Genomic DNA, 15,845 nt, shown 5'->3' with positions numbered 1-15,845 from the left:
TAGGTAATAAGCACTCATATTCTGACTTGTTATCACATATTATGTCACTAGGACTTTTCCTTTAAACACATTAATGCTGAAAGAACTGAAAACATTTCAATTCCAAAAGACAGTGGAAACTACATAGAAAAAAGCTTCATTAGGCTTCCTGCTACATTTTAGAAAACTGACCACTTGCCAGTTAGTCTTCCAATGGAATTCTATTTGTGGCAGCAGAATATATTAGGGTATATGGATTCTTGATTAGAAAGACTAGCTCAACTGTTTTATATAAGCAATTCACTTGTTGCTACCAAGTTTTGTCAAGATGTATAGGGGAGGCGGGAAGGAACTGGATACCAGGAAAAGGTAAGAGACCAAGTTTACAATGTATATTTGTATGTTGTAAAATAATTAATAGATCATTCACTTTCTGAGGTCAAGAGTTTCTACATACTCAGTTTCTAAAGTACTTCAGGTACTATATACAGCCAATTAAACAACTGATTAGTGTCAGATGCTAACAAAACTAAATAAATGCAATCAGAAAGTGGGTAACAGGCTTTGCCCTATATTTCCTTTACCATTATCCTTCACCATAAGCAACTTCACTAACATCCACCAACCAGCTATATTTTAAGTTTTATATAAAAGGGATAAGAAGAAAAATGTAGACTGATTAGTGAAAATCCAAACCCACAACAGGAAAAAAAAAAAAAAAAAGCTCAAATGAAATGGGTCAGTAGTATTCCCCTGCCCAAAGAGCAGGACAGTGTTTCAATTTAACAGCCTAGAAACCACAGAGTGTCTTCCTTACCCATGTTCACAAATTTGGCCAAATCAACGTTATTACATCACTTCCAAACGACAAGATAAGCAAGACAAATAGTTCAGCTCATCTTCTCATTTCCTCTAAGTAAAATTCAGCAAAGGCAGAAAGTAAACCAGTTCCATGCCATTTTTCTCAGCATGACAGTTTTTTAAATTTCTCTATTCTTATTTAAAAAAGCAAATAAGATCCTAATTACAGATTTTTAAACTTTTCTGTCTCCTTTTAGTAGTTAAGCCAATAGCATTCATTCTGGATACAAAGACCAGATTAGTCACTCAAAGACCAAAGTGGGAAAAAAGTCGATGTGTCTATAATTGTCTAAAAATACTATAAACAAAAAGTTAATTGCTGTAATTAAGTGACAATGATTTAAAACAAGGCAATTTAAAATTTGAGTGTAAACCAAAATAGTTAGTTTGAATGGGAAGAAAATGGTGTGAGCTCTTCCATTTAAATATTAAATTATCCAAGCAAAATATCTATTATTTGTTATCTGAACAGATACTCAATACTGTTGTTACGAATATAAAACAAACATGCTCTGTCTTAAGCAAACATGACGTAGGGAAAATTACAACTTACTAAAGACAAACAAAGACTATAATCATTGGTGATAATCCCCTGCTTTATAAAAGAAGTTACTTTTTAGAAAAACCTTATAATATATACATACAGTGGAGTATCATTGAGTCTTAAAAGAGAAGGAAATCCTGTCAAATGCTACAAGTGAACCTGGAGGAATAAGTCACACTAAAAACTATTAAAAGTAAATAAAATCTTATTATATTCCTATAACAATGAATCAGGGTGAGGCCTTTCCTGTCAATTTTCAATATGTGAGTCACAGAATATGACCAACCATCTACTAAAAAAACATAAGAGCCACACTGAGTCAGAATATAAGGTTCTTTTTTAATTACTATTTATTTTCATCAGATTTTTCCTCTGAAATATTTACCTCAATGGAACTGGCTATATTCAAACATTCTTCCATTCCAGGAATATCCAACTGAATTATTCGAAAATCTTTACATTTTATGATGATGGTACCCAGTGGTCCCACAAATCTGTAAAAAATTACAAATTATGCTTAAGAACATATATTTCTATCTTTAAACATATGACTATCTCCTTGAAAAAAGAATGTAGTTGTAATTACCATCTATATTCAACTTTCTTCTCTCAAATTAGTCTAATTAAGGAAGAGTCAGGACATTAAAAAATGTGAGCCATAAATTATTTTAAATAGATGTACTTAAAATTTCCTGAATTCATAACTTCACTTAATGAAGATTATTCAGGGCCTTACTTCAAAGAATAGAGAAAAAAAGATCTGTAATTAATATATTAAATGTTCATAGAGCATAGGAAAACACTTTCAGATTTTACTTACTTCCAAGCTTGTAGTAGTTGATTTTAAATATACGTATCTCTCATTCAGTCTTTAAAAACTATTAACTTACATTATATATTCTAAATGCCATATCTACTCATAACTTTTGTATTGGTAAATTTTGTACAAATATAATTTTACCTTGATTACAATTTTTGTCTTCTTTTTATTATTGTTGTTTTGTTTTGTATTTGCTGACAGCTCTGAGTTTTCTTGTGCTTTGCCACTGGTTGGCCCCTTTTTTTTCCATTAATACTTCTGAGTATTCCCTAAACTAGGAATTCTTAGATTGACCAAATACTATTCATTTTACTTATATTTTGCCCAGTTTAGAATGGCAATTCCCACGGCTACTCTTCCTGAGCTCCATCTCCACTGTAAGCACCCCTATGCCTCACATCACTGCATTGTTAATTTGGACAGGCAAACATTATCAGCACAGGTCAAATGCTACTAAAGGTAATTCTACCAGACATCCACAACCTATCAACACACTGGAATGCCTCTTATCAAATGTATTTGGAAAACTCACACTCTTGGCACTTCTCCTTCCGGCAAAGGTATGACAAGAACCATATTTACCCTCCCACCTGAAACAACCAAAATAACTGGACAAACTATACGAAAGAACTATCTTCAAGACAACAAAGAACGGATATCTCTGGGAGATGGGAAAAAAGGTGAATCCTACAATTACCCCAGTTTACAGTTTTGAGAGTTTCCAAGCTACAGAAGGGGGAACATGGGTGAAACTGATAGTCTGAGGAAAGCCTCTATATTAGAAAGAAAGTTTCATATTAGTGACTCCAAATTCTACTACACTAAAAAAAGAAGAGCAAGTCAAATTCAAAGAAGACATTAAATAAAGATCAAAACCAAAATCGATGAAGTAGAAAAAAGAAAATTATAGGGAATAATAAAAGCAATGGTGATTGCTTGAAAATAATAAAAACAATAAACCACTAGCCAAAGTGATCAGGAAAAAAGTCAGTCTCTATTTACCAATATCAGAAATGAGAGAAATAAGAATCACTACAAACTGTATAGTATAGTATTAAAAAAAGAATCACTACAGACTAGGAGTAGCTTTATGCCAATAAATTCAACAGGGTAAATGACATGGACCAATTCCTCAGAAGACACAAACTCAAGAAGAACATAATTAGTTCTATAGCTATTAAATAAACTGCAATTTTCATGAAAATCTTCCCCATCAGAAAACCCTCCAGGCCTAAGTGGCTTCACTGATGAATTCTATAAAACATTTTAGGAAAATATAATACCAATTCAAGACAAAGTCTTTCAGAAAGTTGAAGAAGAGGCAATTATTTATCAACTCATTCCATGAGGCCAGCATTACCCTAATATAAAAAACAAACAAAGACATTAGAAAACTATAGACCAATATCCCTCAGGAACACAGATGCAAAATTTCTAATCAAAATATTAGCAAATTAAATCCAATAATATATAAAAAGGGTAATACATCATGAACAGTTGCGGTTTATCATTTGAAAATCAAAGCAATTTATCGTATCGCCAAACCAAAAAAGTAAAACTATATAGACGAACATCACAATAGATACTGAAAAAGCATTTGGCAAAATTCAACATCTATTCCTGATCTTAAAAAACAAAAACAAAAAACCCCACTCTTAGCAAACCAGGAATAGAAGGAAACATCTTCAACCTGATAAAAACATTTACCAAAAGAAAACAAACGAAAAACAACAAAACAAACCTACCACTAATCACAGACTTAATGGTGAAAGACTAAATACTTTTTCACTAGTATCAGGAATAACAGAGATGTTCACTCTCACTGCTTCCATTCAACACTGTACTGATAGTTAATGGCCAGTGCAATGAGGCAAGAAATAAATGGTACCCAAATTGGAAAAGAAGAAATAAAGCTGTCTTTAGTGGCAGATGACATGACTGCCTATTTAGAAAAGCTAATGAAAAATACAAAAAAAACCCTACTGGAATTAAAAAGTGAGGTTAGTAAGGTTGCTGGATACAAATTCAGTACACAAAACTCAATAGTATTTCTATATACTATTGCAACAATTGTTTAAAATATTCAGGACTTGGTTTTTATTTAGGATGACAGAGCTGACAGATCAGGATACAACTGTCATTGGAAAGACAGTTTGTGATTCACAGTTCTCAAAAGGAGGGGGCACGCCATGTCATGCAGGGTGTCAGGAGACAGATAGTGCAAGAGGAAAGCATGGGCCAGAACTTTTACTATAAGTTTTCACAGAAAGGAATGGGAAAGGCAGGGTAGCTGAGCAAGTTTAGGATCAGGTAGTTTGAATAATTGTCAGGCTCTGGATTACAAGATGATTCCGAGTTGTCTGTACCCGGCCCTGGAATAATGCAGGAGAGGAGAAAATAGTAGTCCTGAGCGCAGAAGCCTGATATGAGGAGGCAGATAAGGTTCCGGACTCCAGATTGGTTGGTGTGCATACCAAAGGTATACTTGCAGGCAAGTTTCTAGCTATTTGGAGTAAATAGCTAACTCTGAGAGTCCTTCTCCAGGTCTGCAAGGCCTGAAGACTTCTATGGCAATAAATAATTAATACAAAGCAGTTAGAAATTGAAATTTTAAAAATACTATTTGAAAGAGCATCCAAAAATGTGTAATAAATGGGGAAAATGGGGGAAATCTGTCAAAAGATGTCTGAAATCTGTAAGTGAAAACTAAAACATACTGTTGAAAGATATTAAGCACCTAAATAAAATGAACGGAGACATATACTTTGTTCATGAGACAGAAGACTTAAAGATATCAGATGTCAATTTTGAACTAATTCATTTATCAACAGATTCAACACAATTCCAATAAAAATCACATAGGCTTTATTTATTTACTTATTTATTTTTAGAAATTAACAACCTGATTCTAAAATTCATACAGAAATGCAAATGACCTTAAATAGAAAAATTTTTAGTAAAAACATTCCTAGATAGTTAACACTACATAATTTCAACTTACTATGAAGTTACTGTAGGGGCACCTGGGTGGCTCAGTTAGTTAAGCACCTGACTCTTAATTTTGGCTCAGGTCATGATCTCAGTTCATGAAATAAAACCAAGTCAGGCTCTGTGCTCAGCAGAGTGTCTGCTTTTCTCCCTCTACCCCTCCCCACCTTCATGTGCATGTGCACACGTTCTCTCTCTCTCTAAAATAAATAAATAAATATTTTTTAAAGACCTACTGTAAGTAAGACTGTGGTAATGTAAGAGCACCAAGATAAACAGATCAATGGGACAGAAAAGAATCTAGAAATATATGAACAAAGGTGCAAAGAAAATTTATTGAAGAACAGGTAAAACAATCAGATATCCATATGCAATATACATACATACATATATGCGTACTATAAACCATATATAAAAACTAACTCAAAATGGATCATATACCTGAAGATAAAACCTAGAACTATAAAACTGCTGGAAAAAAATATGAGCAAAAATCTTTGTGAACTTGGGTTAGGCAAAGATTTCCAAGATAAGACACTACAACCCCAATCTATAAAAAGAACTAATAAATTGGGCTTCTTCAGAATTTAAATTATTTACTCTTTGAAAGACACTGTTAAAGAGAATGAAAAGGCAAACCAAAGACTGAGAGTAAATATTTGCAAATCTTATTTGATAAAAGACTTGTATCTAGAATATATTTAAAACCAAACCAAAAGAAAACAAGGGGCTCCTGGGTGGCTCAGTGGGTCAAGCCTCTGCCTTCAACTCAGGTCATGATCCCAGGGTCCTGGGATCGAGCCCCGCATCCAGCTCTCTGCTCAGCAGGGAGGCTGCTTCCCCCTCTCTCTCTGCCTACCTCTCTGCCTACTTGTGATCTCTGTCTGTCAAATAAATAAATAAAATCTTTAAAACAAAACAAAACAAAAAAACCAAAATGCTCAAAACTCAATAAAGTAAAGTATTTTGGAAAGATAGTGGAGTAGGAAGCACCAAGAATCTGTCTCCCCATCTAGACAACAATTTCACTGGCATAATCTGCTTGATGTGCCTATTGTGACTCTAGGGTCTATTAAGGCTTGCAGCTCCCAGGGAAAAGACTTGAATGAGATTCTGGATAAATTCAGCTCTTAGCAAACTAGCAGCTACTCACCCTAGCCATGTGATGGGCAGCTATGCACATGTTCCTGGAGCAGCCCGTGCATAGCCTGAGGAAGCCAAGCTGGGCAAAGACACAGTCTACTGAGCATCAGAGAAAAAAGATCCTGTCCTCCAGCTATCAGGGATCTGTGCTCTGACTGTGATTACTGCTTCTGATCACAGCCGTGCAAAGGCCAGCAGTCATTATTGTTGTGCCTCTCCCTATTGTAAGTTTGTCCCCCAAAAGTAACTTCTAGGGAATTTAAAGGCCGGTCCTCTTTCCCCTCCTAATCCTCATTTCATATTTCACTTTTCTCCTTTCAAAAGACAGACATTAAAGATTAGGACATTCAAAAATAATTACATATATGAGGTAAATGCCCAGGGAAAAGCTCAGAAAAGAGCTACTAGATAACCTTAAATTTATACTTCAGGCTGATCCCTGGCATAGAAAAAACTTATAACAATAATAATAATTATAAGTAAGTAACTATTATTAGAAAACAAACAAACAAAAACAGCAAACCCTGGAGAAGGGGAAGAATCTGATTTCCAGAGTCAGTCACCTTGTTATTAGATCAAATGTCCAGTGTTCAACAACAAAAAATCACATGGCATACAAATAAGAAAGTATGGGCCACTCAAAGGAAAAAAGTACATCAACTGAAACTTTCCCTGAAAAAGACAATGGCAGATTTACTCGATAATGCTTTTAAAACAATGGTCTTAAAGATGCTCAAAGAACTAAAGGAAGATGTGGAGAAAATCAAGAATATGCTGTGTGAACAAAATGGAAATATCAATAAAAAGGGAAAACCTCAAAGAACCCTCCTCCCCCAAATGCTGGAGGTGAAAAGTGCAAGAACTGAAATGAAAATTCACTAGTGGGATTCAAAGGTAGATGTGAACAGGCAGAAGAAAAATAGGTGAACCTGAAGATAAAATAGAAATTATCAGGTCTGAGGAAGAGAAAGAGAAGAGATTGAAAACAAGTGAATAGAACCTAAGGACCTGTGGGATACCTACAAGAGAACCAACATCTACACTGCAGGAGTCCCAGAAAGAGAAGAAAAAGGGACAGAGAATATCTGAAGAAATAATGGTGGACAAATTCCCCCATCTGATGAAAGATATGAATATAAACATCCAAGAAACTCAACAAACTCCATGTAAGATAAACTCAGAGAATCACACCAAAACGCATTTTAATCAAACTTTCAAAAAACAAAGAGAAAATCTTGAAAGCAGCAAGAGGGAAACAAATTGTCACATACAACAAGAAAGCCACAATAAAATAATGAATAGATTTTGCATCAGAAACTTTGAAGGCCAGAAAACAGGCAGCTTATATGTTCAAAGTGTTTAAAAAAAAGAAAAAAAAAAGCCATCAACTAAGAATCCTATATCCAGCAAAAGTGTCCTTCAAAAGTAAGGGAGAAATTAAGACATTCCTGGATAATCGAAAGTTGAGGAACTCATGAGCACTACAAGAAATGCTCAAGGGAGTCCCACAAGGTTAAATGAAAAGACACTAGGCAGTAATTTGAAGCTATATAAAGAAATAGAGATCTCAGTAAAGGTAAATACATGGGTTGTTATAAAACCTAATATTATTGTAACAATGGTTTGTAACTGTGCTTTTTGTTTTCTACATGATTTAACAAAGTAATACATTCAAAGAAAAAAAATTAGCAGTATAAAAGCTATTATTACTGTATTATTGTAACTTTGGTTTTTAACTTCAAATTTTGTTTAATATATAATTTAAGAGACTATTGCATTTATAAGAATTATTAGTTTATGTTTGGGAGCATAAAATGTATTAAGATGTAATTTTGTGACATTAATAATGAAAAGCAGTAAAGCCAGAGTTATAAAGGAGCAAACTTTTTGTATGTTATTGAACTTGAACTGGTATAAATTCCAATTAGAGTGTTATAACTCTAGGATGTTAAATGTAATCCCCATAGTAATCACAAATAGCTACAGGATATATATAAAGGTAACCAAGAAAGAAATTTAAACATTTCACTACAAAAAATCAACTACACAAAAAAAGAACATTAAGGGACAAAAAGCTGTAAGTCATACAGAAAACAAATAGCACAGTTACATAAGTCCCTACTTATCAATAACAACTTTAAATGTAAATGAATTAAAAAAACTGTCCAGTAAAAAGACAGAGATTGGCAGAATGAATAAAAACATGTTAACCAACTATATGCTGTCTTGAGTCAAGAGATTCAAGATCCAAAGACACAAATGGGTTAAAAGTAAAAAGACAGGAAGAAAAATATTTCATACAAACAGTAACCAAAGACAGACAAAACAGACTTTAAATCAGAAAGGTTACAAGAGACAAGGAAGGACATTATAGTCTAATAAAAGATTCAACACAGCAAGCAGATATAACCATTAAGAAACAATTATACACTTAGCTAAGGCAATCAAAATATATGAAGCAAAAACTGACAGAAATGAAGGAAAAAACAGCTCTACAATAACAGTTGGAAACTTTAATACCCATTCACGATAATGGCTAGAACAATCAGACTGAAGATAAATAAGTAAATAGACATTTAACACAATAAACAACTATATATAACAAACATACACACATTAGCTACCCAACAACAACAGAATACACATTCATCTCAAGAGCCTATGAGACACTTTCTAGGACAGACTATATGTTAGGCCACAAATAAAAATCCCAGATTTAAAAAGATAGATATCTTACAAAAGTATCTTCTCTGAACACAATGGGATAAAATTAGAAATCTACAACAAAAGGAAAACTGAAAAATTCACAAAACTATGGAAATTAACAATGCACTACTAAACAACCTAGGGATCAAAGAAGAAATCACATGGTAAATTAGAAAATGGAGAAAAATGGAAACAAACACATTACAAAACCTATGGGACACAGAGAAAGCTATACATGTATGAAACCACTTAAAATATGATGGATCAGTCAAGAATGGTATAGGCAAGGTATTAGGAAATGGTATTAAGAAAACTGGCTTGCTACTGGAAAAAACACTTGAAACAAATGTAGAATCTAAATGAATTAAAGACCTAAAAGTGAAGGGTAAAACTATAAAGCTAACACAGAAGAAAACGTAGATAATATCCTAGTGATCTTGGGATAAGGAAGGACAAACAATAAAGTAAAAAATACACAAACAATAAATTAAAAAATAATGAATTCTGAATTAAAATTAAGGCCTTCTGCTCAACAAAGACCACCACAGAAAAGTCAACAATTGGTTGAGAGACTAAGAGAAGACATCTTCAATGTCTAAATTAAAACCTAGAGAGTATACAAGGAACTGGTGCAAATCAACACTAGAAAGACAACAAACCCAATTTTTAAAAGTGGGTCAAGAAATGCAAGAAAGGAAAAAATATTTAATTGAATTGATAATAAGGCTATACAGAGACACTTAGACTCATCAGTAATTAGAGAAATACAAATTAAAACAAAGAGATACTATTCATAATCATCAGACTAGCAAAACTTAAAAAGACAATTATACCAAATGTTGCTAAGAATGTGGTGGAAATAGGGACCATGGTGGAAGGGGCAAAGGGACTAGTCATTTTGGAGAGTCCTCAGCATTACTTGGTGAAGCGAACTAATTTTATGTATCTGCTTTCTGACTCGGGCCCATCCTGAACACAAGCTCAGAGAAATTCCTGTACAAGACTGTAAGTGGACCCAAACAAGAACATTTTAAGTATGTTGTGATAGCAGGGAGTTAGAAGTTTATCTGAAGGGTCAGATAAGTAAAATGTTCTAAGCAATTTGGAATTCTGTGCTGCAGTCAAAAGCAGTGAAATGGATGTATGCACAGCAGTATGAAGACTACCGAATTAATGCTGAGAAATAGAACAAGATCTGCAACATAATCCTACTGAGAGAAATTAAACTTGCACATGACAGTGCTATATATTTTATAGGGATATATATATATATCCTTATATGTACAGCAACACTTAACATACTTGCCTGAAGCGAATGAGGATGAGGTGGAAAATAGGGGTGAAAATTAGGGCTTGAAGAAGATAAAATTTAAAAAACCAAAAAAAAAAAAAAAAAACCCATAAGAAAACCTTGCGATGAATCTATCATGAAAATGACAAGTTCTCAAATGAATAGGATTACCTCAACTTTCTATATCTGGGGTCCATGAAAAGAAAAACATACAATTGTAAAACTTAGTAAAACCCTGTGAGCTGAAAGGATCTAATAAAATTGTACATGCAGTGCACATGAGAGCATTCGATGAGCTTGTAAAGCATCACTCAAACATAAGTTACTACTAGATATGAGAAGGGTTGTCGTCCTCCGTGTGATAGAATTGAGAGGTTCAGAGAGGCTAAGTGGCTTGCCTAAGGACACCTGTGTAACAAGAGACAGAGCTAAAGGAGTCATCCTTAATACTGTGCTTCTTCTCACATCCCCTTTACAATTCACTAACAAAGCATGGCATCTCAACCTTCAAAATACATCCCAAACCTGACCGCTTCTACTCTTATGTCACCATCACCTTCTCCCTGAACTACTCAACAGTCCCCTAATTGGGCCTGCTGCTTCTGCGGGATTGCCACTCTGCAATCCGTCTTCTGCCAGTGGCTAGAACCAGCTTCTAAAAAGTCTATTAGCTCTTACTTCCTTGTTTTCAACTCTCCAAAGAGCTTCCTTTGAAAACGATCACAATGGCAAAGAAAGTCTGAGCCACCTGTCCCCGCTTATCCCTCCAATTAGCTTCTGCTACACCCCTAGCCTCCACCCTTGCTCACTGCCCTCCAGACACACTGGCCTCTTCATTCTTCCCAGTACATGCCAGACCTATTCCAGTCTTCGCAATGGCTGTTCCCTCTGGCTGGAATGCTTTCTTCTGATACTCACATAGCTAACTTCCCCTCTTCCTTCAGATGTCATTCATTTGTTCATTTATTTTTAAAGATTTTATTTATTTATTTATTTGACAGAAAGAGAGTGAGTAAACGAAAGGAGTGGCATGCAAAGGGAGAAGCAGGATCCCCACGGAGCAGGCTCCCCAATGCGGGGCTTGTTCCCAGAACCCAGGGATTATGATCTGAGCGGAAGGCAGATGCTTCACTTGAGCCATCCGGGTGTCCTGGATATCATTCATTTAAATGTCACTTATCTTTTCTGAAATCTCTTCTAAGAACACTGCCTCCTGGCATTCTCTATCCTCCCATCTTCCTCTATTTTCCCTCCTGGCACCTACAACCTGATGTTGTTATTTACCAATTTGCCGATTTATTTGACTATCTATCCCCTCCACTAGTACACAAGCTCTTTGACCTCCTTAGTCACCACTATACTTGCAGAGCCCAGATGGTGCTAAGCACATAGAAGTATTTCTTGAGAGCAATAAACTCTAAGCTGACCACCTATCTTGTGCTCTTTCCATCACATCATGTTGCTTCTAGGAAAAAGAGACATATATAGAGTTTGTCATTTCTCCCATAACAGATTAAAAGGTCATGTCTTACATACTTTTTTAAGCCCTACCAGGCTTAGCATATAGTAAATGCTGGGTAAGTATGAAATGAAAGTGTGAAAAGCAACCATGAAATAAGAAAAAGAGAAAAGGGAGTTGGTGGTATGGAGAAACTCTAATTTGTATTCTGTGGCATCACTGATCATTTGGGGGTTAATCCATCTTATACTTGCTATGTGCCTATCTGCCCAATTAGGTGTTTTGAAAGAGATAAAAATTAACCAAATATAAGTCCTGGCTTCAAGGACCTAACATATACATAAATATTAAAATACAAATTTTAATATATACTTATTAAAGAAGTATAATTAAAGAGTTATAGGATTTCAAGGTGAGAATTACTTCTAGTTGTGGAAATTATCAGAAGAACCCACAAAAGAGAGGGCAGTTAAAATGGTTATACTACCTATTGATAAATGAGTAGCAACTGGATGATAGCTTATGAACTAAAAGATAAGAACTACACTTTATTCATCCTGGTGTTCTACATGCCTTACAAAATGTTGAGAATATAACGACATTAAATAAATCTTCAACAAACTTGGGAGGAACAAGGCATTTCAGGCAGAAGGAAGAACATTGGTAAGATACAGACAGGAGAATGCAGGCCATAGTGAGAAAAATAAAAAAGTGAGGATTCGGGGCACCTGGGTGGCTCAGTGGGTTAGGCCACTGCCTTCAGCTCAGGTCATGATCCCAGGGTCCTGGGATCGAGTCCCGCATCGGGCTCTCTGCTCAGCGGGGAGCCTGCTTCCTCCTCTCTCTCTCTCTGCCTACCTCTCTGCCTACTTGTGATCTCTCTCTGTCAAATAAATAAATAAATTCTTTAAAAAAAAAAAAAGTGAGGATTGGCTAATAGAAAGGGTTCATGAGGGGCACCTGGGGGACTCAATCAGTTAAGCGTCCGCCTTGGGCTCAAGTCAGGATCCTAGGACGATCCCTGGGTCCTGGGATCTGCCCAGTATCTGGCTCCTTGCTCAGTGGGTAGCCTACCTCTCCCTCTCCCTTTGCACCCCTCACCCCCACTTGTGCTCTCTTTCAAATAAATAAATAAAAATCCTAAAAAAGAAAGAAAAAAAAAAGATTCATGAAAGGGAATGGCAAGCACTAAGGTGGAAAAAATAAGTTAGGGCCAGACATGGAGTAACATGAATGACACAGTAGAAGGTTTATACTCTATTCTGCAGGCCAGGAAAGACCACTGAACACTTTTACACAGGACAAGGTGATCTGAGGAGTCTAGTAGGAGCCCTCTGCATGAAAAAATAAATAAATCTGTCATCAATTCATCCACACTGTTTCCAATGCTACCACTGGTAAATACTGTCTTTTAAGGAATCTTAAAATATTAGGAATCTTCTTAATATCCAAATTCTAAGACATAATTTTAAAAAAGCTGTTGTCATTCTTTTTTTTTTTTAAGATTTTATTTATTTATTTGACACAGAGAGAGAGATCACAAGTAGGCAGAGAGGTAGACAAAGAGAGAGAGAGGGAAGCAGGCTCCCCGCTGAGCAGCGAGCCCGATGTGGGGCTTGATCCCAGGACCCTGAGACCATGACCTGAGCGGAAGGCAGAGGCTTAACCCACTGAGCCACCCAGGTGCTCCTGTTGTTACTCATCTATACTTTAGCATAAACTGGGTAATCAATTCACCTTCTCCTGGTTAGAGTCAAATACACAGAGCCATTGGGGAAATAAGAATTTTGACTCAGATAGAAGTATAACTTTTTGACTCTGAGACACCACCTTAGAATGATAGTCGGGGGGGGGGGGGGCTAACTATTAATACCTTTAAGAGCCAGTTCTGTTTTTGCCCACCCCTCATAGTAGAACTTCGTAAGGATAAAGATTCTCCCATAGTAGGAAGTATTTAATCAATGACCCTGAGGTAAGAAATAAGAAATATGATAAACCATTTTTGAAGGAAAGAAAAAGTTTTGTGGAATTTAGACACTACATACTAAGTTCTCTGAGTTTTCCTCAAAAGAGGCAAGGAAAGACTTCACCTAACTCATTCAACCACTTTATGGAACTGTGGCGGGCAAGTAATAATCCAAGGAATATGATGGTGCAAGAACAAATGTTTTTTTTTAAAAAAAGGTTAAAAATTCACCCAAGTGATGTTATATACCAAAAATGATAATCAGCCTGATAACAACCATATGGTAACCCTGGGAATTCCATCCGGATGTAATGGAAATCAAGCATCTCACTGGGATGGTTTTCTGCTTTCTAAAATTCATACCCTCAATCTAGGCCGGAGAAGGCTCATTTTGCTGGCGGGCTAGGCGATGGGGCGCAAGGAAAACACTGGACGCGGGGCCTCAGACGTCCGCCTAAAACCCCCCGGGTTCCCGACGGAAAGAGGTAGAATGGGCACTCACCGCTTGTCAATGGCGTCGATGTTTGAATGGAGGAGCCACAGCTCCTCCGTGTTGTCCTGCCGGGAGGACAGGATCAGGTGGTGACCAGTCAGACACAACGTCCCTTCGACGGCGGGATAGAAAGGCCGGTGCAGCACCACATTGTCCACCCGCGGGGTCTTAATTAGCTCCGCAAACTCCATGTTTCCCCGCGGCCGGAGCCACGGGACTCCCCGGGTCCCGGAGGTCCGAGGCGGTCACAGCGCCGCAGGGCTCGGGAGGAGGATGATCGGGCTCCCGGCAGGCCGGTGGGGCGGGGACGGGGCGGGGAGGCCGGGCCCCGCCCTAGACTCGGGTGGGCGCGGCGAGGCCTGCGGTCACAGTCACTGGCCGCGGGAAGAGGAGGGCTGGGGCTGGAGCAGGCCCAGGCGTCTCTCTCGAACTCCGGAAGCCCCCAGGCCCAGGTCTCGGGCGAAAAGAAAGCTCCGCGACAGGCCCAATAGCCGCCGCCGCCACCTGAGGACCCGGCATCGGCTGGGCAGGCTGAAGGGAGAAAGAGGAGGCCGCTTTAGGGCCAGTTTCCGACACCGAGCCGCTGGGGACTCCTGGCGGAAGTAGCGGCTGGGTGCCGGAGACTAAAGCAACTCCGGGCGGAAGCGGTGGAGTTCGAAACTCGGAAGACAGGCAAGTCAGAGCCGGAAGTCACTCCCCTTCCGGAAGAGGGTGCTTCCGGAAAAACAGGCCTCCAAGGTTTGTGCTCCTACGAGAAAAGAGCTCTTCATTACCTTCATGCCCACCGCCGTACTTGCCACCGACTCCAAATAGTCAGTATCAGAAGAGGCCGGGGAAGATGGAACGACGAGAAGAGGTCCTTGTCTGCCTCCCTGCACTTGAGTAGTTATCCCCCCTCCAAGGGCTCTTCACAGCGTGGGGCTGTCGTAAATTGTGAGATGACAGGTGTGGGATCGAATGAGTGATTGTGACCGTAGAGAATCCTCCAGGTGTAAGGGAGAAACCCAGGGCCCAGCACCACAGTCCCAGAGAGCTCCGGGCCAAGGTTCTGTGACCTTGAGCAAGGAAAAGGAAAAGCATGCAACCCCCTATGAGAGAGACCTAGGAAGAAATAACATACAGTGCACAGAAGAGGAAAAGATTAATCCTGTCCAGTGAGGAAGCTCAAGTGACTTGTTACAGCAGTCTGTGGCAGAGATGAACTTCAATCTAAATCTATGAAATCAAGGTATTAGGGCTTTGACACGACCACACAGCCTCCCCATTAGAAACAGTGCCACTGAACTACTCCCAGATGCCTAAATTATGTCAGAAATTTTCCTAAATAAGTTCCCTTTACTTAGTGCTCTCCACTAAACTATTTTTCATTGTAAAATAGAGAATTAGAAGGGAGATATGCAAGGATTTGAGTCCTGGTCTGCTGTCCTTCCATTAACCTGTGAAATCCCCACCAACTAGTCTGAAGTACAGCTAAAAGGCTAAAGTCTGACAGCAATCAAAGACAAAGTTAATTGTCTAAAATCTTACCAGATCACCCACCAACAGTGTCCCTGCTTCTGCCCCTGCCCTTCCTAAAATATTCCCTTATTAAAACA

General features: G+C 37.7%; 1 protein-coding gene across 3 annotated transcripts in view; it reads right to left on the bottom strand.

Annotated features, from left to right (window-relative positions):
• MTMR9 (myotubularin related protein 9) overlaps nt 1–15,150 on the bottom strand; it is a 63,038-nt gene extending 47,888 nt beyond the window's left edge. Inside the window, exons 1-3 of one of the 3 annotated variants that reach the window (XM_059177268.1) lie at nt 15,024–15,150; nt 14,260–14,781; nt 1,770–1,878 (exon numbers count right to left, since the gene is read on the bottom strand). In XM_059177268.1, coding sequence (XP_059033251.1) covers nt 1,770–1,878; nt 14,260–14,441 — 291 coding nt within the window. In that variant the 5' untranslated portion in view covers nt 14,442–14,781; nt 15,024–15,150. Of the gene's footprint in view, nt 1–1,769; nt 1,879–14,259; nt 14,950–15,023 lie in introns of those variants that run through there. The other 2 variants (XM_059177260.1, XM_059177277.1) reach the window with 2 other exon arrangements.
• Nucleotides 15,151–15,845: the final 695 nt, after the last annotated feature.

Source organism: Mustela lutreola, chromosome 1, assembly GCF_030435805.1.
Source record: "Mustela lutreola isolate mMusLut2 chromosome 1, mMusLut2.pri, whole genome shotgun sequence".
Taxonomy (NCBI): domain Eukaryota; kingdom Metazoa; phylum Chordata; class Mammalia; order Carnivora; family Mustelidae; genus Mustela; species Mustela lutreola.
The sequence above is the reverse complement of the archived record's forward strand: the minus strand, read 5'-3'. Positions and strand labels throughout refer to the sequence as shown.